The sequence below is a fragment of the Castor canadensis genome, chromosome 4, assembly GCF_047511655.1.
Source record: "Castor canadensis chromosome 4, mCasCan1.hap1v2, whole genome shotgun sequence".
Classification (NCBI taxonomy): domain Eukaryota; kingdom Metazoa; phylum Chordata; class Mammalia; order Rodentia; family Castoridae; genus Castor; species Castor canadensis.
In genome coordinates, this window is record NC_133389.1 from 177,827,367 (window position 1) to 177,851,382 (window position 24,016).

The 24,016-nt window shown below is 39.8% G+C and overlaps 1 protein-coding gene across 11 annotated transcripts in view; it reads left to right on the forward strand.

The window, feature by feature from the left end:
* The window catches only part of Dis3l2 (DIS3 like 3'-5' exoribonuclease 2), a 370,364-nt gene that overhangs the window by 44,462 nt on the left and 301,886 nt on the right, over nucleotides 1-24,016 (forward strand). For all 11 annotated transcript variants that reach the window (XR_012447408.1, XR_012447409.1, XM_020172819.2 and 8 more), the window contains exons 4-5: nucleotides 7,110-7,163; nucleotides 13,661-13,762. Coding sequence is in view for 9 of the 11 variants with exons in the window: in XM_020172819.2 (XP_020028408.2) it covers nucleotides 7,110-7,163; nucleotides 13,661-13,762 (156 nt within the window). In the remaining 2 variants the exon portion in view is untranslated. The remainder of the gene's footprint in view (nucleotides 1-7,109; nucleotides 7,164-13,660; nucleotides 13,763-24,016) is intronic.

Genomic DNA, 24,016 nt, shown 5'->3' on the forward strand with positions numbered 1-24,016 from the left:
GAATCTTAGTGTGGTTTTGATTTGCATTTCCTTTATGGTTAGAGATGGTGAGCATTTTTTCATGTGTTTTTTGGCCATTTGAATTCCTTCTTTTGGGAAAGTTCTGTTTAGTTCACTTGCCCATTTCTTTATCGGTTCATTGATTTTGGGAGCGTTTAGTTTTTTGAGTTCCCTGTATATTCTGGTTTCTTTCATTCTGAAAACTCAGCTTATGTAGATGTGTTTTTGACTGAAGATTCAACCAAATAGTAGACAATATCATCTTTGCTCCTGTTATATCACCTTTCTACATTTACCTGTGGTCAGTAGCACATGTGATTGGTGTAGATTCTTGAGTAGAAAACTGTTTTTCTTAACAAATGAGTTGATCTTTCTGATTCTACAAGTACCATTGGCTTGTTTTGTTTGTTTTAAAGCTTCCTCTGGATTTCTTTTGGCAAGGCTTTCCTAGGAGAGTGGAAGCTGCACATTTGCCCATTCATTAATCCATTCATCGGTTCTTCATTGCTTTACTAGACTGAACTCCACTTTACCTACAAACGACTTAGCCTTCTTCGCTTCCTGTGCAAGTACCTGACGTGCTTCTCCCATTGCCATCTCCCACCAGTTTCCTCTAGGAATGCTCTGTTTTAACGCTGAGCTTCCAGACTGTTCATCTAAAACCGTCTGTAGGATTCGTTGTCCTTGCCATCCCTATGCTTGGAATGCTTTCTCCCACTGCATTGTGTTCTTGTGCCCAAATGTCAGTCCCTGCTTAAGTGTTTCCCTCACTTCTCTAGGCAGAGTTGGATGTTACCACTTTCCTGCATTTGACTTTTTTTTCAATACTCTAACTTATTACCATTTCTTGGCTTTTATGTTTCCTCACATAGATTGTTCATTTCCTTGATGACTGAGTCGTGTTTTATTCCACAGATTAGGACAGTTCCTGGAACTTGGTTAAACGCTTAATAAATTTATGTCAAATAAATATTTATTTACTGGCTGAAGAAAGATCAAGATACTGTCTATTGAAAAAGAATGAGTAGAACCTCAGTTGTGATAGCCTAAAATTTTGGTCATAGAATTGTAGCTTTACCCAGACAGGGTGAGAGCAATATTCTGTAATAGTATTTGTTTTTGCTCCCTTTTAAATGTTGCTTGTGAAGTGACTTTTTGCTGACATTAAAACAAAACAAACCAAAAAGTCTGATCAATATAACAGCTTGCATTCCCAGGAGTTTGTAAGTGATTCCTCCTGGCCTGTGACATCATGAGCCTCCGCAGCCAGAGCCCCCCCACATATGAGAACAGTTGTTCTCTGCAGATGGGGCGAGGAATGGGTTCCAGATATGAGGTCACCATGTGAAATATACAACACTGTAAATAAGATTTTCATAGGCAGAGAAACAGAGTCCATCTGCTTTCAGAACTAAACTTTCCTATGTAGGCCTGTCTGGGTAATGTAAAAAGCTAGACAAGAAAGGATATTTTAATGCTATTGGAGAAAATTAAGCGTATCAGGTATACTTAGAAACATTTGTTAATGTTTGTGTTCAGACACAAGAATATTGTGACCTCCTTTGTCTTTTCCCCATCCAGAGAAAAAACTTTTATTGAGGGATGTTACAGAGCTTATAAAATAGGAGTAGAATAATATTTTTGTTTTATAATACCTTGACTAGTAATTTGACATTTCATTGTTTTGCCCTATGTAGGAAAGAGGAGACCACAATGACGAAAGAGATCACTTTTCTATGTTTGAAACTGACCAGCAGTAATGATCATGTACATGTTTTAAAGTTTTTTTTTTTCCATATAAACAAGTTTTCACATCGGAGAGCATATGTCATTTCTCTCTCCATAGGTGTCATATTGGGAGGTTGTAATGAGAAGTGTTGGGAGAGATGAGCGCATGATAGACACTCCTGGAAGGGTCTCTGGTTTGGTGACATTGGTGAGGAGATAGTAGAATTGACTGTTTCAGAACCCAAATGATGCTTTGGCTAAAGGAAGTTAAGGCTGAGCCTTGAGGCATGATGTAAGAGTCTGTCCTGGAATAGAATATTGGTGTGAAGTTGTTAGACCTTTCAAAAAATCCTAGTCTGGGAAGACAGAGGAAAGGATGGGCTAGTTTCTAGGATCTTTGTTAGGAGTGAAATTAGCTGGAGAAAACTTGGGTATGCATTGAAGATGAGAAGAATAGAGGTGACATTACCATGAGATACCCAGTCATTTGGAAGGGAGGAGTGGCATTTATAGCATTAATACCAGGGGCAATCAGAAAACTTAAGCTCAGCAGACATTAATCAGTTAGCTCAAGAAATGTTTCTTGACAACATCATAAATATACCAGGGAGCAAGATAAGAAAGTCACTGGGGAGGCTGGCAAAAATACAAAAGAAATAAAAAAATAATCCAGAAGAAACCATACACTGTGATCATTGCTAATAGGGAAGTAACAAAGATGAGAGAGAGTAATTACAGGGAGCCACTTTACATAACATGGTTAGGGAATGCCTATGTGAAATTATCTCTGAGTTGAAATCTGAAGGGCAAGAATGAACTGTCCATTTTCAGCCTTAGGGAAAGAATCTAGGCAGAGAGATCAGCTATTGGAAGAAGAGGAAGGCTTGGTGTTTTGAGGAACAAGAAGGAAGCCTGCTGAAACATAAGTGACCAGAGGAAATTATAATATGGGAATAAGCCACTTAGGTCTCTAGGATATGTTAGAGAGTTGGATTTTATTTAAAGAACCATGGGAAGTCACTGAAGGGTATTAAGCAGGAAGAACACAGTCTGTTTCATGTCTCAAATGTCTCTCCAGCTATTATGAGATGAATAACTAGGGTGGAAGCTGGGAGACACTTAGGAAGCCATCAAAGTGAAGTAGACAATCTGTGGAGACGTGAACTAGGGCAATGGCAATAAAGATGGCTATGGAGCTAGAGCTGGCACAGTATGCTGACACAGTAGCTGTGGACTGTGACACAGGATGTCTCATTTGCGTTTGGAATAACCAGCTGAATGGTGTTGGTGATCAAGATAGGGAAGATTGAGGAATATGGTGCTGATTTTGAAGGAGGAGGGTAGGAGGGCAGATGGCATAAATGAAGAAGCCCTGATGGCAACTGCAGCAAACAGAGGCAGCTGTAGAAGTTAAGGTCCTGGACTTGAGAGTCAGACTGCCTGGACTTGAATGTTGTGTGACACCCTCTCAGTGCCTCAGTTTCCTCATTGCTAAAAATGAGGATAATAGTATTTGCTTCATAGTTGTTATAGGGGCTAGATTAATTCATAGATAACAAAGTTCTTAAAACAATGTGTAACCTGTTGTTCGCCTATATGTAAGTGATAGTTGAGATCCTTTTTACTACTGTTGGAGAAGCATATGTTACTCAACTCAGGTAGTTGCTGTCATGTGGAGATAGCTATCCACAGCTGCTAGCTCTTAACCATTTTTAAAGAAAATCTGGAACTACATATTTTTTATGTGTAAAATTCCTCAGTTCTACGCATTTTCAAATATCCTGTAAACCAAATAAAACATGTTTGTGATTGTCAAGTTAGACTAATTAGCTAAGTTGCATTTTTCTACAGTGTCATTCAGCTTCTTGGATATAGGCAAGGAAAAGGCAGATAGTTGGAGTCAGTTGAGAGAGGAGCTTTGCTGGTTGAGTATAAGCAGACTCAAGTCTTGGGGTTTGTGAGGGTAAGACATAATGGCAGGCCATAGCAACTAGGATGCAAGGAAAGGAGTAAACAGTGGCAGACAATGAATAGTAAATCCACTGGAGAGTTGGATTCTGTGGGCTGTGGCTTGGAGATTTTAGTACAACTGAAGAATCGTTGAAGTGGAGTTTCCACAGTCAGTGAGCTAGAAGGACAGGAGTCTATAGTCAAAGAGTGATATTTGACTTTCTGTGTTTGGATAGCTCTTTCCCCTCCCTCTCTCCTTCCCTCCCTCCCTTCCCTTTCCTCCCCTCCCCTCCCTGCCTCCCTTCCCTCTTTTTGCTGGTACTGGGGTTTGAACTAAGGGCTTCCTGCTTGCTAGGCAGGTGCTCTACCACTTCAGCCACTCCACCGGCCCTTGACTTTCTGTGTTTGGAAGTAGTGTAGTGAGTGGTGATGACAGAATACTGGTGGTGGGAATGGGGGAGGGTAACTGGGGTGGGTGGAGAAGGTAGCTAGGGTGACAAGCTAGGGTTGCTTGGTGACTGCTGTGGATGTGAAATTTCACAAGTGTTTATAGAAGTGGGTATGGAGGGAAAGGCAGTGGTGAGCTGTGCTCGGAACCTTAGTGAAGTAGAGCTATGATCTGAAAGTTAAAGAGGACAGCATGAAGGAAGTATGGCAGGAGCTAGTGTCATGAACTTTCCAGGATCCTGGGTTTTTTGAAAAATAGAGACAGAAATTAATTTTAAAGCCATGATGGAGAAGAAAGGAGAGAATAGTCTTCCTCCATTTCTGAGATGCCAGGGGTATGAGAGATGAAATGGACTTCCTTTGAGAGACTCGGGAGTGCCAATGTTTGGGACAGCCAAGTTCTGATTCATCGGGGAGCTGTGGGAGCATTTGGAGGAGACAGGAGATGCAGGACCCTCACAGGCCAAGATCCATCCTAGGAAAAGGCTTAGGAAGAGGATGAGAGACGGGGCTGAGTGAGGCCAGGATTAGAGAAGTACTGCCAGCTTCTTCCCTCAGGCTGCAGGAATAGCTCTGGTCTGTTGAAATTTGCTGTTAGTGTGATTTCTACTTTCAAGGCTTCTGTTCATGAGATCCAAGTTTGCAGTCAAACTTGCAAATTCTATTTGGAACAAGGCTTCTGTCCTTCTCTGTGTACTTCATATATCAAGATGTTTGGGATAGAGAACCAGGAATAAAATTTTCCTTCCTCCCTTCCTTCCTCCCTCCTTTTTCTCTTTCTTATGCTGGGGTTAAACCCAGAGCCTCATGCATGCTAGGCAAACACTTAACCACTGAGCTGCATCCCCAGCCCAAGAATAAAATCTTTAAGGTTCTTTTAATATGTTTTCTTGTAGATAAAGTCTACATGCAGCCTTGAGCAACGTTTCTCTTTCCCGAGCCCAGCCTTGGCTTCTCTGAGTGCTCTGTAATTAAAGGCATGTTCAAATAGAGGGCATTCTCATTTCTGTGTGTCTTCATGTGCTAGCCAGTCACCAAACTGGAAGGGATGATAAGAATTAAAAAAAAAAAATGATGCTAGAGAAAAAGTGTCTAGAACCAGAAAATGCAATTGTTTAAAATGTAATTTTACACATTACATTTTAAATGTAATAAGAGTGAATTTACTCTTATTTGTTTGGAGTCTTCCCCTCCCTATACTGTGAGTTCTGTGAAGATAGAGACAGTCTACTTCTCTCCACTGCACGTTCATCACTTAACGTGGTACCTGTCATGCTAGTCCTCAGGAAATAGGTAAATGAATATTTGGGGTCAATATGTTTTTTCTTTATTCCTCAAGAGTAGCTGTCCTTTAAGTGAATTTGCATCAGTACTTTTTTTGTGTTGGTACCAGAGTTTGAATTCAGGGCCTCATACTTGCTAGACAGGCACTCTTATCACTTGACCCACACCCCTAACCCTTTTTTGCTTTAGTTATTTTTCCTGGTAGGGTATTGTGTTTTTTTGCCTGGGCAGGCCTCGGACCTCAATCCTCTTACCCATGCCTCTTGAGTAACTGGGATTAAAGCTATAAGTCACTATACTTGGCCTGTTGGTTGAGATGGGGTCGTTTGAATTTTTTGCTGGGGCTGGCCTTGAACCATGATCCTCCTAGGATTACAGGCATGTACCACCATGCCTGGCTTTGGTTCAGCATTTGTAACAAGGGATGCCTTGGGAGCTTTGCTAGCCACATGTTCCATTTCCTCTCTCTTTAACCATAAGCTGAGTTACTACATCCAGGAAGAACTGGCTGTCTTACCCACTTTTGCTAACACAGTGTTCTTCACTGTCCTTCCCTACTGGTTTACTGGCAAGTCTTACAGGTAAGGGACCACATATCATCTTTGGAACCTTCCCTGGTGCCCATTGAAAGTAATCTGTACCTGCATGTAGGTATGGCGTCCTGCACATTTTCCTTTACAAAAAGGCCCAAGCTTAGTTCTCATTCTGCTTCCTCTCTGTCTCAGGGTCTTGACCATAGTCAGCACTTGATAATCAGTTAAGGACTGAATGATTGTTTGTAGCAGTCCACTCGTACGTTAAGATGTTGTCACTGTGGCATGAACATTTATAATTTAAGCATGGTATACCAGTAAAAGAAAGAAATTGTTTTCTGCTCTTGCCTATTTCGTTAGTTGTGTGTCTTCAAGTCATCCATGTTAGTGGGAAAGTTATCCTGTGAGTCTGTTTCTATCCATGTGTTCCAGTGGCCTGTGAGTGCTGCTGGAACCTGGGGAGGGTATAGCTTCCTGCAAAGGTCCCAAACACTGAACTGCCCCCCACTGGCACTGTGTGTTAGTAGGAGTGGACCCTGACTTGGCACTGGACTCATAGGAAGTTGAAGGCAGACTGGGTGGCCTGGATGTTGGAGCCAGCATTCCCATGTGCACTAAGAGCTGGTTATGGACCATTTTGAATTACTGACTCATTCAGCTCTACAGAGGTGCCAGGGTAAAACATAGGCATCCAGTTCCCTGAGTTTAAGTATTCAGGTTGGAAATCAACTTGTCTTGTTTTAAAAATTGTCAGAGAATAAGCAATAGTGCAAAGGTCTTAGAACTAGGAGAATAAAAAAGGCTATTACGTAGTGAGACATTGTCCCACACAACCTTGTTCTTAAGGTTCAGGCTTAAATGTGAAGAGCAGCCTATAGGAACATCTGAAATCCTAACAGTCGTTGTTTCCCACTGTGTGACAAATGCCATTGTTTCTTACTTTGTCTTTCCACTGCAAGGTGAGCTTTCAGCTTTTGGTGGAACCCGGTGTTAACACACACTTACATAAATCATGTTTCATGCACTCAACGAGTAGTTCTTATACATCTAACTTGTTTTCCAGATGCAGTTGTTTAATTGAAAAATTTTTTACTGGAGAATAAGATATATGGAAAATGATAAATATATAGTTAGATTTTCACAGATTATTTTCTTTTTGTTTTAAAGGGTGTGTTGAGAATTAATCCAAAGAAGTTTCATGAAGCTTTCATTCCTTCCCCGGTAAGTTCAATGACTTTATAATAAACTTATTGTCACATTTAATTTTTTAGATGTGCTCTGAAACTGAAATCATATATCCTAACTAGAAAGCAGAGTAGTAAAACAAAATTGAGGATGGGCAAAGATTTGTTTCAAATTTAAATAAACAAAATTCGCCTTTGGTTCACCATCCCTCCTACCAGTGTTAAAAATCACAAGCAAATGAGAGAGACAGCATTTGTTTCAAGGCTGCAGAGAGCAGCTGGGCCCAGGCAGACTACCCGCCAGTTTGTGTAATTGGATGCTCTTGGTTTATAGCTTAAAAGGATTTATGGTTTTTTCCACTGATTTAAGTTAATCTTTCCTATACAAATATGCTATCTACTTTCGATCTACTGCATGAGCTAATCTGAACATTTGTCCAAAAATAATGTGTCATGCTTTTTTTTTGGTCAGATTTTCTCACTTCTCTTCCATGCAGGTGATAGGAAAGTGTGTAGGGCTCTTTACAGTTGGGTTGTTAGACCTTTCTTACATTGATGACTTATTTCAGGAGGTTCTTCCAGTTAAAGCAAGTACCCTGAAATGCAGTTAGCAGTGGTCTCTGGAGGAGGCTTGATTGTGTAAAGCTGGGAGAGCAATATTTTTGAATTCCTGGACTAACTTTTCTAGGATGCCGTAAGTGGGACAGCTATAGAATCTTAGATTTTCACAGTAGAAAAGACCATAGGGATGAACTTCTGTTGATAGATGAAGAAATGGATGTATATATTTCAGTTAACATTTCTTTATGTTAGGTAACAAGTTTAGTGACAGTCATGTTCTTTTAGGTGATAATATTATTTTTGTTGTCAAAGTAACTGTAAGACCTGTTCTCAAGCTCTGTTCAGTCCCTTTTTCTCTTGTTATCTAGGAGCCAAGGATTTACATTTACATCCAAGTTCAGGCCTTACCCATTGGATTAGATAAAAAGCATCACTGACTTGTCACAAGCTCTCTCTGAGTCATACTGTTCCTGTGACTGGACATTGTATATATACTAACCCTGGTACTTGAGGTGTAGAATTGAGGGTCAGCTTGGAGGTATAACTCAGTCACAAGAGCAGTCTGTCATGCAGTGGAGGTGCAGTTTATGTGAGTGTTAGATTCCAGTTTACTCACAGGGTGAAGATCCACATGTAGGAATAATAAAAATTACCCAGAGACATCTCTTCAGAAGGTGCCATGTTGGAGACAGGATAAGCCATCTCTCAGTAAGTCCTGCTTACCTGAGGTTTCTGCATGTTAGAAAGAAGGACTTCATTTAAGGCACACCACTTGGAAGAACTTGGTAATAGGAGGCCTTGTGTGAGCAACATGGATTTTTGCATGTGAGAATCCAGTGGAGTAAAGAGTTCATCTCAAGAGGCACCTGTGAACTGAGCAGATTTCATCTTCCATGCGCACTGAGTTTTGCGCTCATTGATTGGAGTGGTAAGGGGAACCATAGCATTGCAAAAATCTGCCAGACGTAGTCATGCATGCCTGTAATCCCAGCTACTCTGAGGCAAAGGCAGGAGGATGTTGAGTTTGAGGAAAAGTTAGCAAGACTATCTCAAAAATAAAATAAAAATAAAAGAACTTAGGGACAGGCTCAAGTGGTAGAGCACCTGCTTAGCAAGCTTGAGGCCCTGGGTTCAAACTCCAGTACTGCTAAAAACAAAACAAAACAAAAAAATACCGGTAGCTTTCTCCCTTTCAGAGTGCACAGTCTTGAATCCTGCTAAATGAAATCCCTGTTAAGTCACCATCTCAAGAATGAGGTCGAGGACAAAAGTATAAAAGAGGCACACATATACCACATATTGGAAAGTTACAAGTCAAACTAATAAACTGTTAAATTAAATATATCCCATGACAAGTAAAGTGTTTCTCTTGCCAAACACATCTCCATGCACTAGTGTGCTCAGTGTAGAATTCTCAGATCCCTTGGAGCTCCATGCTGGGATGTGGACAGGGTTTGCCTCTGGCCGCCCCTTCCCTGTCTTTCCTGACTCTCGTATGCACAGACGGGCACGTTATCCCACATTCCTCAGCTCTGTCCTGCCACCAAGTGCAGGGGCTGGCTATTCCAGAGAAGTGCATAGCTGAGCGCTGAGGATTCCTTGCCTGATGGAGAGGGGTGTAGAGTCTGGCTAGAGTCAGTAAATTCATATACTTTACTTTGCAGAGATGTGTTTCCATGATTTAATTTGTCTTAATGTTAAAGGAAAGCTGGGAAGCAAAAGTAAAAGTTAGTGACATTTCAAAAGCTCATAGTTGTTCTCCTGTTTGAAATTGTATTTCTGGCATGTCCTGTTAAGAAATTTTTAGACAGATATGATATTAGATTGGCTTATTTCTATGCCTTTTTAATTCTTTTTTTTTTTCTTTGACAGTACAAGGTTTCAACTTAGGGCCTTGTGCTTGCTATGCAGGTGCTCTGCCACTTGAGCCATGCTCCTGGCCCTTTTAGATTTAGTTATTTTTCATACATGGTCTCACGGTTTTTGCTTGGGCTGGCCTTGGACCATAATCTTCTGGCCTACACATCCCAAGTGGCTGGACTTACAGGTATTTACCACTGTGCCCAGCTTGTTTGTTGAGATGGGTGTCTCACTAACTTTTTGCCTTTGCTGACTTTGAACTGTGTTCCTCCTTATTTCTTTCTTTTTCTAATATGATTTATTTATTTTTTTATTGTTGTACTGGGGGTGAACTATGACATTTACCAACGTTCTTATATCATAGTTGATTTCACCCCTCCATCATTCTCTTTTATCCCTCCCCCCCCATTTCTGCCTTCTGAGTAGCTGGTATTATAGTATGGACCACTGTGCCCAGCCTCTTTTATCTGGCTCCTGATAGAGTACTAATATTGTCTCAGAAGAATTAAAAATAGTAAATAATTTACCTGTAGGTAATTAAGAAAAGGTTGTAAAAAGCTACTATTAAGGCCCAGTTGCAGGTACTTGTATGTAATGTAGTTTTGGACACTGGAACAGTGTCTTGTTTATTTATTTTTTTGGTCACTTTTGGTTTTCAGAGGCATCATAGAAAAGAATTGAAGAGGGTGGTAATAGAGGCACTAAATTACATGTAGATAAACTCTAAATCTACCAGTGGTCTGGATTTCTGAGCGGATGTGGCTCATATCCATGCCGAGTATGAACTGGGGAATGCCCGCAGGTATTGGTGTGAACACCAAGACTGAACATTGCCTGCACCCTGTACCCAGGTTATGCTGGGAGAATAGAGAGGAGCTGAGAGCAAAGAGGTTGCAGCCTCTGTTCTGGTTATAGGAAATGGAAAGTCTCCTTACTTTAAAATCAAGATTCGATTAAGCACTGTCTAATGTTTCTCACAACTTCAAAATTCCAAGGGTTTTGGAGAGAAAAAAACAGAAATTTGATGATTTAAGTTTATTCTTACTCTAAAATGCCAGAGTATCTACCTAAGTCTGTAGGCTAAGAACAGTGAACTGATCTTCAGGTATAAAATAATACTTTGTTTTGAGGGAACTTGATTAGGTTGGTTATAATTTCTTCTGAGAGAAGGTTGTATTTCATTTTCTTATGACTAATCCAAAATGTGTGGTATGACTCACTTATGTGTACCTGCTAGTCTTTTGGGTTTCTCAGTAAAAATAAAATATAGACCGAGAATAAAACCATGTGATTTTTCAGGCAAACCAAGATAAAATGATATTACTGAAATGTCTTTTTATTCTATTTGGGGATAGGATAAAGAGGAGAAATGGACCAGATAGAAAGGCCTGGCTGTTTTCTTTTTTAAAAGCATGGTTTCTATTCTGAATTATATTGGTCCAAGAAGCTCTGTAATTTTTTATGTGTCTTGTGATGGGAGGCACCTTTTATACAGCTGTGGAATTTATTTCTGGTCCAAAAGTTGCTATTACATTGACAGAGGATGTTTTGGCTGTCATGGCATACTTAGATTGTCCTCGCTCATCATCCCTCCTAAGTATTTAGGGTGTTCATTATCCCTTCTCTTCTTTCCTCCTCTCTCCTGTGTCCCCTCCCCTCTCCTATTCTCCTCTCTCTTTTCCCTCCCCTCCTCTCTCCTCCATTTCCTTTTCCCTTTTCTTCCTCCTCTGTCCTCTTTTTCTTTCCTTCCTCCCTCCCTTTCTCTTCTGGCATTCCAGTGAAGAGGGGTGATTAAAATTTTAATGTGAGCAGTTCCCAAGTTTAATATCTTTTTCCTTTTTTGAGACAGGTTCTGAATATGTAGCCAAAGATGACCTTGAACTTGGCATTCTCCTGCCTCTGCCTCCCAAGTGCCGGGATTACAGGTGTACACCACCCTTCCCTGCTCAAGTTTAGTATCTTTTAAAATAAAAGATTTGGCAATAGATAGACTTTTGAAGGAAACAAGAAGTTGCTGAGTAGTGATGGAATAGTTAGAAGTTTGTGGGTTGTCTTGAGATTCAACTCAGCCCTGCTTTCCTTGTGTATGTTTTTTTTTTTTGGGGAGGGACAGATTGGAAGACAACAATACCATCATCCTATCACTTAAATCTCTGAACTATGAAGGGATGATTATACTTGCTGTAGAACAGGCATTTCATTTGCATATGTTTTGACACAGGAGAGTGGGTTAGGATGACCTCCAAACAGCTTTCTGCATTCCAGTTAGGTCCACAAGATCAGGCTGCTTTATAAGTTGCGGAAGGCAGCAATTCATGGTGATGGGCCACACTTGGGTTGTTCACTCTCTCTACTCGTTTTGTCTGCATTTCTGTGAGAAGAAGCTCATCTTGAGGTCAAATGCAGTAATTCTTTGTGGCTAACATGGTAGCTGTTCCTCGGGGACTAGGGTGGGGTCAGGTTTGGCAGAGTGTAGGCTGCAGCTGCCAGCCCATAGCTAGATTGGGAATTCAACAAAAAATCTGTTCTAAAAGATCTCAAATGGTTTGTAATTGGAAACTATAAAAAAGTACTGAGCGACTAAAATCTCTCTTTTTTTGGGGTGTGGGTACTGGAGATTGGGAATGCCAGTTTTAACTAACTAGAATTTCATAGTAATTGCCTTTAGTCCTTTGAGTGTTCAATCTTATCTGTACAGGGTGGCTCTATTCAGTGGTGCCTTTCCAGACCCTTTTGGAGACAACTCCTCTAAGAAAAATGAGCATTTGAGTTCTCTCTTATCCTTTGAAAAACTACACATAGTACAAGCTTCTGGAAGAATAGAAGAAAAGTTTGTTGATTAAACATTTTGTCCTGGGACCTGATCCCTGAAGGCCTATTTTTTCCTTAGCTGTCTTTTCTGTCTAAGTGATTTTGCACAGTAATGTGGCTGGCTGATCAGGAAGACTGGTACCTATTCATTTGAGAAGTGGATGCCCAGGGAGTTTGCTGGGGCTCTACACTGCTTAGAGTGGGTTGTTTCTGTGTGTGATTGAGGATGCTAAGGGGTCATGGTAAGGGTCTGGAGCCCACACTGCTCTTATGACACTCAGAGAGGTGGTGTGTGAGAACACTTTATGAATCTCATGGTACTCCTTCCTTCTTTCTGTGCTGTCTCCTTAGGTCTTCATAAAAACAAGTACAGTTTGCTCTCTTTGCCCCTTGCTGGCAGGCAGTAGGAATTTGCTGGTTTCCTCTTAGAGCAGCTGGGTGCTTCCTGCCCTCAGTGGGTTTTCCTGGGATTATGTGTTGTTCTGCATCTGTTTGCTGCATATCTTCTATTTTCACCTTTCCTTGATGCTTTAAAGAAATAAAAGATATTAGCATATTTTATTTTATTTAAAACTAAAAGGGATAAGCTAATAACTCCTTTCTCAATTCAGTTATGAAAGCAAAAGATCTTAGGTTTTTTATTTTTGCTTTATGTGTTTTTATTGATTTTTGTTCTGCCTTTAGCAGATCTTTATGAATTTGATGAGTTTTAGCATTCTGCTAGCCTGTTCTAATGTGTTCATTACCATTTTTTTTGTTGTTGTTCAAAAGAAATTCAGCTCCCTTTAGACTTAAGTGCAGCTATGTACTTAGTGTTTCCTTGAGTCACTGGACAAATGAGAGCATCTAATAAATTTTTTTTATTATTTTATTATTCATATGTGCATACAAGGCTTGGGTCATTTCTCCCCCCTGCCCCCACCCCCTCCCTTACCACCCACTCTGCCCCTTCCCTCTCCCCCACAACCCCTCAATACCCAGCAGAAACTATTTTGCCCTTATTTCTAATTTTGTTGAAGAGAGAGTATAAGCAATAATAGGAAGGAACAAGGGTTTTTGCTGGTTGAGATAAGGATAGCTATACAGGGAGTTGACTCACATTAATTTCCTGTGCGTGTGTGTTACCTTCTAGGTTAATTTTTTTTGATCTGACCTTTTCTCTAGATCCTGGTCCCCTTTTCCTATTGGCCTCAGTTGCTTTTAAGGTATCTGAGCGTATCTAATAATTTTAAACCAAGGAAGTACTTTTTAATTCCAGGATTCAGTAAGCTGACTATTTCTTTACTTTTCTCTCTAACCTAGGATGGTGATCGAGACATTTTTATTGATGGGGTTGTTGCTCGTAATAGAGCCCTAAATGGGGACCTGGTGGTTGTGAAACTGCTTCCTGAGGAGCAGTGGAAGGTGAGTTAAATTTTTCTTTTATAATTATTTTCTTCTTAGAACATTTGGTGTTCTATGATGGATCCAAGTCATCATAAATAGGGCGGGGTTAGGGGGAGGGGGCGTGTGACAGGCCCTATAGTAAAATGGGGTGTTGCCTCTGAATGCTATGAATGTTTGGGACTTAGCAGCATCTGCTGGGCAGACATCTAATAATTTGAGTTGTTCTTCTTGTTCCCTCTCCAGCCTGTTTTCCCTGTCACAGGCCTTGCATTGGTTTCTGGTATTCTTTTGTATAGAAGAAAAGATCACAAGGTTTAGACAAATGTAATATGTGTTATTTCCCCATGCCCTATGCTGGGAGATTTGGAAAGACAAAGCCATGGGGACAGTGACATTCTTCAGACATTTCTGCTGCCTGTACTAAAACCAGCCCATATGCAAAAAAAAAAAAAAAAAAAAAAAAAATATATATATATATATATATATATATATATTATTATTATTAGGCAGTACTGGGTTTGAGCTAAAAGCCCATTTTCTTTTGGTTATTTTTGTTATAGTGTTTCACTTTTTGCCCAGGCCAGCCAGGGCTACAATTCTGTTTGGCTTCCCATGTAGTTGGGATGACAGGTGTGTGCCTAGCTATTAGTTGAGATTGAGTCTTGTTAACTTTTTGCCCAGACTAGACTTGAACTATGATCGTTCTGATCCCTGCTTCCTGAGTAGCTAGAATTACAGGCATGAGCCACTGTGTCCATCTCTATATTTTTATAAAATAAGAATTAGTAGGAGAAGAAAATGTTTTTAATATGAGAATGTTCTGGGTTTCACTCTTTGTCTGTGTCTGTTAATTGAAAAGTAAGATGTACCTTTAGTTTTGATGATTGGTTCAATGATAGGGTCGGGCATTGGAATGAATGACTTTCTTTGAATTGCTATGTAGAACTGGTGACTTTTATGTCCACGTCTGAATTTGTCTTCATATCATTTGTTTCATTTGTCTCAGTTCATTGGTAGTTGGGAATTTGGTATTTTTCAGTGAGGTGTGTTATAGTGCAATGATTAGTAGTGAGGACTTTTAGGTGAGGCTACCTGAGTTTGAATCTTATTTCCGCCATTCATCTATATAACCTTTGATGAATTATACAACCTCTCTGTCTCAGATTCATCTGTAAAGTGGGAGTAATCACAGTGCCTACTTCATAAATTTGTCATGAGGATTAAGTGAGAATACATGTAAAAATCATAGAGTGGTATCCACAAGTCTTAGAATGGTGGAACCTCAAGAAAGCTAGTTCTTACTAGGTTTTCCAGAAGCGAAACAATGTGAGGAGTGTCACCTCACCTCAGAGCTTTGTTGAGGAATATAGGGCTAGAATAATTGATTACAGGTATATACCAGGTACTCAGGGTGCGGAAATTGTAATTATGCTCAGGGTAGACATAGTACTTGCCCTCATAGAGCTTGTATTCTAGTGGAGAGTGCAGGGAGGGAGAGACGGACAGTAATTTATACTTACACAGATTTCATTATAATTTCAATTAGTGCTATCAGGTTAAGTGCAAGGTTTTATACAAAAGTGAATTTTCTTAATCCAGATCTACCTCTGTCATCCCTGCCCCCAGTTGCTGCTGATTGTGAATATAGTCCCCTCCCTTGATTTCTTAAAACCATAGCTAAGGGTTGGCTCCATCTCCTAGGATCATACATTGATTTAGGTCACTTCCTATTTTCTGAAAAGCATCATCTAGTGCAGAATTGTTTAGGTCCAAGAAAAGAGGAACACATTATGGCCAAGTCAAACAAAGGGAACTTTCATAGAAATCATTGACAGAGTGAAGAGGAAGTATTATAATGAAAACTTAAAAGTATCAGAAGGTAGTGGCTTCCTTTGACTTAAGGAGTGAGAATGGTTGAATACTAAGTTGGATTGGTATTGTAGTCTTTTCTATTGCTATAACTGAATACCACAGACTGGGTGACTTATAATAGAAAGAAATGTATTGCTTATAGTTTTGGAGGTGGGGAAATCCAAGGTTGAGAGGCTGCACTGGGGAGAGACTTCTTGTTAATGGAACTCTCCAACACAGTCTCAAGGTGGCTCATGGCATCACTCTTGCTCTTTTTGTAAAGTCACTCATATAATCATGGGGGTCTATCTTTAGTACTCCATTTAATCCTATTACTTCCCAAGGACGGACCCCACCTGAAAATACCATTAATACATGGCTTTTGGAATTAAGTTTCAACACGAGTTTTGGAGGGGACAAACACCTAGGTCTTTTTTTTTTTTTTTTTTGAATTCCATATCTAATGTTTTTATTTTTATTTTTATTTTTTTATTATTCATATGTGCATACAAGGCTTGGTTCATTTCTCTCCCCTGCCCCCACCCCCTCCCTTACCACCCACTCCGCCCCCTCCCTCTTCCCCTACCCCCTCAGTACCCAGCAGAAACTATTTTGCCCTTATTTCTAATTTTGTTGTAGAGAGAGTATAAGCCATAATAGGAAAGGACAAGGATTTTTGCTGGTTGAGATAAGGATAGCTATACAGGGAGTTGACTCACGTTAATTTCCTGTGCGTGTGTGCTACCTTCTAGGTTAATTCTTTTTGATCTAACCTTTTCTCTAGTTCCTGGTCCCCTTTTCCTATTGGCCTCAGTTGCTTTTAAGGTATCTGCTTTAGTTTCTCTGCGTTAAGGGCAACAAATGCTAACTAATTTTTTAGAACACCTAGGTTTTATTAGCAGGACATAGCTGGTATGGATAAAGTGTTGACAGATAGAACAGTAGGAGTGGTGAGCATATAGCAGAGCAGGTAGAGTTCTGCACAAGTGGATAAGGTTGTTTAGTAGAGCAGAGCCAAGTTGCCTGACATCCTTCCTGCCCATGGCCCCAGGCAGGAAATGGCTAAAATAAATAAAACATGGATAAGCAGATTTGTTGCCTTGTTTCCCTTGTTCCTCACCCTTTTGTTGATAAAACTGGCAAGTACAGTCTTTCCTAGTAGTGTCAGGGTGTTCTTTGTTTGTCCAGGAAGCCTAAGAAGATGGGATAGGTGGTTGACCAAAGCTTGGGGCTGGTTTTTTTTTTTTGGGAAGTAGGGTGGGTGAAGGTCTTTGTTGAGGTCTAGAAGGACAGGTTGGGAACTTGGCCATTCTTGCTTCTGCCTTGCTGCCTTTACTTCTTGGTCAAAAATATATACCTTCTTTAGGACTCAGTGCACCTTCGTAGGTCACTGGAGTTAGTTAAGCAGTTAAGAATTTGGGGAAATAGGTAGCAGTACCACAGTCAGTACATGCAGACTTCATATGCACAGCTTGTTGTTTTTGTTTTATAGTTAATATGTAAAGATAGAAGAAATTAAACCAGAAATCACTCTGGCTACTTTTTGAAAAATGGACTCTAGTGGGGACAGTTATACTTTGGGATGGCCAGTTAGGGGGCCATGTGTCATGACAGCAAAGATGGAGATAAATAGGAGTATATTTTCAAAGTAGAACTGATAGTGATTAAAGGGGGATTTTGAACTAGTGAAAGAGGGAAACTAGGACTAATTATTAAGATTTGGGTTTAAGCAAAAGGGGTGATTATGATGTCATTAATTGAAATGGAGAATAATGAGGAGTAAGTTTTGATATAAAAATGACTAGTTTTGCCTGAATGTATTTTTATTTTCTTTTTAGATGTGTTATTAGACAGTGCAGAGGCCTACATGGTTTCACTTACTGATGGATTACACTACATATCTAAGGGACTATTTCTGTCCTGGTTGTAATAAATGTTTTAGGAAAATGTGAGAAGAGGAAAACTTGTATCTTTTCCAACTTAGTCTATGGGGCCAGCATTGCTGTCATAATGAAAGCAGGAGAAGACATAAGAAAAGAAAACTACAGACAAATACTCATCACAAACATAAATGAAAAACTATCAACAGAATATTAGCAAATAGAATCCCAGAACATATAAAAAGGGTAATACAAAGTGAGAAAGTAGGACTTGTCCAAGGAATGCAAGGTTGGCTTAATATTTGAAAAGCAATCATTGTGATTCTTCATCTCAATAGACTTATATTTAATACCGCATTTCAATCAAATAGTATCATGTCATTAGACACAGAAAATGCACTAGACAAAAACTCACAGCAAACTAAGGATGGAGAAGGTCAGTTCTTCTGAGAACATAGAGAACCTATAGAAGATACTTAGAATTAATATCATTTGTTTTAGGTACCAGGGGATGGGTTGAACTCAGGGCCTCATGCTTGCTAGACAGGAACTCTACCACTTGAGCCATACCCCAAACCCCTAGCATTTTTTGTTTGTTTGTTTTTTGGGTGGGACTAAGGTTTGAACTCAGGATTTCATGTTTGCAAAGCAGGTATTTTACCAGTTAAGCCACGCCTTTAGTCCCCTAACATCATTCTTAATAGCAATAGATCCTCTAATACTGAGAATGAAGTAAGACTGTTCCTCCTCCCCCTTGCCCCATTTTTTTTGAGACAGGTTGTTCAGGCTGACCTCAAACTCACAACCCTCCTGCCTCTGCCTTCTGAGTGCTAGGATTACAGGTACAGGCCAGCATTCTCCCAATCCCTTTTATTCAACATTGCACTGAAAACTCTAGCCAGTACAAAAAGGCTGTAGAAAAAGAAGCATCCATTCACACATATATATGTACAAAATAGAACGATGAAATTTCTTGCAAGTGCTTGAAGTGGGGCGGGGAGAGGGTTGAGGGGGGAAGATGGTGGAGGCAATCTAACCAATGTACAGTGTAAGCCTACTCAAAATTGTCATAAGGAATTCCCCCTGTACAATGAACATAGCCTGCTGAAAAAAGAAGAAAGAAAAAAAGAAAAAAAGCATCCAGAGGGGAAAGAAGAAAGTAAAACTGTCTTTATTTTCTGACTCTATGATTTTCTATTTAGAAACTTAAGGAATCTATTTAAAAAGCTGCTAGAATTAGTTGAGTTTAGCAAGGTTGCAGGACAGGAGGCTGATATATATGAATCATTTGAACTTCTATATACTAGCAGTGAAAAATTGGAAAATTCAAAAATTTCTTAAAGTACCATTTGCAATAGGATCAAAAATACAAAATACTTAGGAATAAACTTACAAAAATATATAAGACATGTATATTAAAACTATGAAACATTACTGAGAGAAATTAAGTAAGCACTTAATAAATGGTGAGAAATACCATGTTCTTCATTTAAAATACTTGGTATTATTAAGAAGCCAGTTTTACTCAAATTGATTCTTTAAGCTGATACAATTCCTCTAAAAATACTAGAAATACTAATAGAAGTTACTAAGCTAATGCTAAGATTTATATGGAAGTGCAAAACACTTCTGTGTAAACACAAGAAGAGCCAAAACAAACAGCAAAGTTGGAGGCCATAACACTGCCTGATTTTAAGATGTATGTTAAAGCTCCTGTAATCAAGACAATGTGGTGTTGGCATTAAGGTGGACACACAGAGTCCAGAGATAGATTGATACATACCTGATTAATTCATTATTTTTCAAGTGGGCTAAGGTAATTCAATGGGAAAGCATCTCTTTGCGACAGATGTTGTAGCCATATGAAAACAAGCAAACTTTGACCCTTCATACTATATGTAGAAATTAACTTGAAGTGAATCATAGATCTAAATGTTTGTATAAAAGTACCGTTTCTAGTAGAAAATATAGGAGAAAATTTTAGTGAAATTAGATTTGGCAAATATTTCTTAAGTATAATGAAAGAAATTGAAACAAAGGAAAAATGAATAAATTTGACTTTACCAAAATTTTTTGCTCTTCAATAGACATGGTTATAAAAATGGAAAGGCAGGCCACAGATGGAAAAATATTTGTAAAACATTTATCTGTCCAAGGACTCTTATCTAGAATAACTCAATAATGACCTAGTTACCAGATGCCTTAAAGATTTGACTAGATGCTTCACTAAAGAAATATGATGGCAAATAAACGTAAGATATTCAATGTAATTATTCATTAAGGAAATGTAAACTGAAAGTGCATGATACCATTGGACCCACTAGAATAGTTAAAATTAAAAAGACTGGCCATAACCAATGTTGGTAAGGATATGCAGTAACTGGCTGGTTGGAAAAAATGGTATAGTCACTTTGACAAACAGTTTGTCAGTTTTTTAAAAGGCTAAGCATACACCTAACATATGACCCATCCATTCCTTTCTTAGTTATTAACCCTAGTGCAAAGCAAGCATTTCACCTTTACTTGTAATAGCCCCAAAGTGGAAACAACCCAAATCTCCATCAGCATGTGAAGGCTAAACCAATTTTGGTACCCCCGTTCAATAGAAGACAGCTAGCTCAGCAGTAAAAAAGTAAATGATCAAAATATACCACAGCATGAGTGAGCTGGACACCTGGGAGAGTGTAGAGAAGTGCATGGTGCGGGATGCCAAGAGGCTGATGTAATCCAAGGGTAGAGGGACAGATGTCCAGTGAAGTAGAGTCCATTTGACCTGGTCGAATTAGAGGACAGGGTCTCACTATGTAACCAAGGCTGGCCTGGACCTTGCTATATATATAGTTCATCCTGGTCTTGAATTCACAATCTTCCTGCCCTGCTTCCCAACTGCTAGGATTATAAAAATGTGCTACTGTGCCTGGTTTAAAGAGGATTTTTTTCTTTTTTTTGATGGTGCTGGTATTTGAATTCAAGGCTTCACTTTTGAAGCACTTGATAGGCAGGCACTCTATCACTTGAGCCATACCTCCAGCCCTAGAGGGCACTTTTTTTTTTGTGGTACTAGGGCTTGAACTCAGGGCCTACACCTTGAGCCACTCCACCAGCCCTTTTTTTGTGATGGGTGTTTTAAGACAGGGTTTTGTGAACTACTTCCCTGGGCTGGCTTCAAACTGTGATCCTCCTGATCTCTGTCTCCTGAGTTGCTAGGATTACAGGTGTGAGCCACTGGTGCCTGGCTAGGGCACTTTTTGACATACCTTCTTTGATTCTTCAGCTCTGTCTTGGCTAGGTGGCAAGACAGCTGGCCTTCAGCCCTCAGGCAAGAAAGAGGAGAGTGTCAGAATCTTTTTATAGGAGCTGAGTCTCTAAAGCGAGCATGGCCAGGGACTTTTGGTGAAAGAGCCAATTTGCTGTAATATGTAGTATAATATTTCTGCATCCCCTAAGATGGGGCTGCTTACAGTGCATAAACTCACTTCCCAGTCATCAGTAAGCTCTTAAAATGCTAAAGGCCTCTGTTTGTGCCCTGGGTTGGTCTAGTCTGATGTCTTTGCCAGCCTGTGTTGTGGAGAGGAATACTCCTAGAGCTAGAGTGGGTTAGGGCATCATCCTTTAGGTCAAAAGGAAATAGTTGGGGTCCCTAAGTCTTGGGTGCTAGGTGTTGGCCTCAGACATGGGTTAGAGCTCAAACATAGAAAAGCCTGGGATGTGCAGAGGCAAAGGTTTGTAAGTCAAGTGTGTTGGAGGATCCTGGAGCTCTCTTGGTTTCTCAAAAGGCTGTCACTTCTACCAGGCAGGTCATGTACCTTGTCAAGAGTCAAAGACAGTCACTAAGGGAGTGGGCAGTTCCCTTAGAGCTTCTAGACAGATGGGCACTAGAGGAGCTCAGCAGGCCACTTAGTTAGTGTTCAAAGTCCAAAGAGGAGATGGGGCCCAGAAGGGAGGTTTGTATGCCTGAAGCGGCTGTTACTTGTTTTAAAAAGATGGATGTGAGGGTGCCAGTCCTTCGACTCACACTGGTCTTTAACCTGTGAGTTATTCACCTGGGGATTTTGATAAAATACAGATTCTCATTTAGTAGGACTGAGGTGGTGTCCCAAATTGAGAATTTCTAACAAGTTCCCAGGAAGGTTGGCCCTGCTGATTTGGTAACCATACTTTGAATAACAAGGTTTACTCTGTTGGGCAGGAGGGAAAGTGAAAGAAGCAGCTAGGAATCTGGGAGTTACTGGCCCCTGATTGGCTGGAAGATAGTTGAGTGAGAAGTATTCATCTCAGAGACTAGATCTGGTGCCTTCTCTACTGATAACACCCTAAAGTAAGGACAGAGAAAGGTCTAGACTGGTAAGGAGCTCCCTTTCCCCCCAACTCTTTAAATTTCTTTAAGGGGGTGCTGTAAGGGAAATGACTTTAAGACTTTAATTTCTTTAAGAGGGGCTGTCTTTGTATGTGCCTCTTTAGCTTTCAGAAGAGGTTGTGCTTGATTCTTTATTCTATGTCTGTGGAACTCCTGAGGGCCTTTACAGTGGCTGCCTGATAATGGCATTTTTTGTTAAAGTGAGCCCCATTTGGTATGCTTCTTAAGGCTCATTAGTTAGAATTTTCACAGCTTCTATTTGTGTGTGTGTGTGTGTGTGTGTGTGTGTGTGTGTGTGGTGTTACAGTTTTTGGTGACAGGGTCAAAGTAGAGAGAAGAGAATATTCACACTGCCATCAAGAATCCCTGACATGTAGAATATAAACATCTCAAAGCATTCTGGCCAATTGTCTTCTAGGTTAGTGCAAAAACATCATTATCAAAGGAATCTAGTCAATGGTGTGAGTAAATGTGAATTAATCATCTTTGTTTCTTTATGCTTGTTATGCTCACCCTTCTTGAGTATGTAATCTATAAGGCCTTTGGGGTTTTAGAAAAACAACAGTTCTTTTAGTTCTAATAGTAAATAGTCAATTTATTTCACAGCATGTTATTTTTGCAAAATAGATAGCTATGAAAGTATCAAGCTGTGAGGCAATAATAAAAATAATTTGTTCTTATGTAACAATTTTAATTTCAGAATTCTTCCACATTGTGTGTGTGTGTTACAGACATCCAATGAAGGGCAGTTGAAGGGGAAATGATAGTTTCTTTATTTTGCCAGTTGGGAAACCAAGGTACTGTGAGAGTGAGTGACTTGTTTGAAGACTCAAGAATTTTTGGCAAGATCAGGAGTAGAATCTAGACCTCTTAACTTAAGCTTAATGATCTTTTCCTCAGGTTTTCAAAGTGGGGAGTGGTGGGGACCATGTCCCCAAATGGTTCAGGAACATTGATTCTGATTCTTCCTAGAGCAGTGCTGGGTACCCAGTGGCTTCTCATCTTCCATTCATCCTGTTTTGTGCTAGATCCTGGAGATACAAATAGAATAGGTCCCAGACTTTGCCCTTAAGGAGCTCCTGGGCTGGTTAGAAGGGGATGGAAACAATTATGATGGGATTTACAAGATGAAAACAGAAATACACGTTGTTATGGGAGCAGCAAAGCTCTCTGAGAGAACTGGGGGAAGGTGGCCTAGAGGAGTTATATTTTAACTCAGGTTCGAAGGTTAGAATGGAGAGATTTGGCAAAAGAGGAACATACAGATTGAGGCTTTTTCTTCCTGCCACACTATTGGCTGAGTGCTCTAGTCTCTTTAGTGAGTCTCCTAGACACGAGGAAAAGCGGTTCTCAAGATCCTGCCCTGCAAGGAGACCAACGTCCTTGGCCCCCTTGTAATTTTTTCTCCATTTCCTCAGTCCTCACCTTCTTTCATTCTCTCCTCTGTCCTTTTTTTAAAGTTTATCCCCTGTAGGAGTATATGGACAGCCATTTACTTTTTAACCATAATATGTTTATTCTGTTTTCTTTTCTTCATACTCCCAATACAGTACACTATAAATAGGCATATGTAAACCCTGTGTGCACTGATGGTGATGAACTTTTTGATCCTTCCTATGAACCAGGTACTGTATTTGGTGCTTTACACCATTCTTCAGTCTGATGTTATCTCTATCTCAGTCTTGTAAATGAGAAAACTGGGGCTTAACTTAAACTTAATTAGGAAACATATAACTAAGGAGTAGCAGAACTGGATTTATATTTATATCTCTTAATTTCATGAGCTCATTGATGCTTATACTTATTATTCCAAGTTATCAAGGAGAGTTACTTGAGCTGTAGATGGATATTGTTTGAATTATAAAAATTAGCATAAATTGAGAAAACAGCAATGTATGTTTTAGCATTAGATAACATCTTAAGTTGCCATCATGGGTAAGGAAGATGACTGTATCAGTTGAATTGACTAAAGGCCTAGTGTTAGTCTCAGAAAAACAGTTTAGAAGAAATCTGTTAGAATTCTAGTGCTTATAGCTGAGGACTAGGGAAGTGTGAAAACTTTTCAAGGCATTGTGAAGCAAGTGTTGGGAATGAGCCAGAGCCTTACCAAGCATCTGCTCTAGATAGTGAGTCAAATGCTGAGAGAACTGACTCAACTGTCAGCTACAGTCTGTTGGTCAAGGC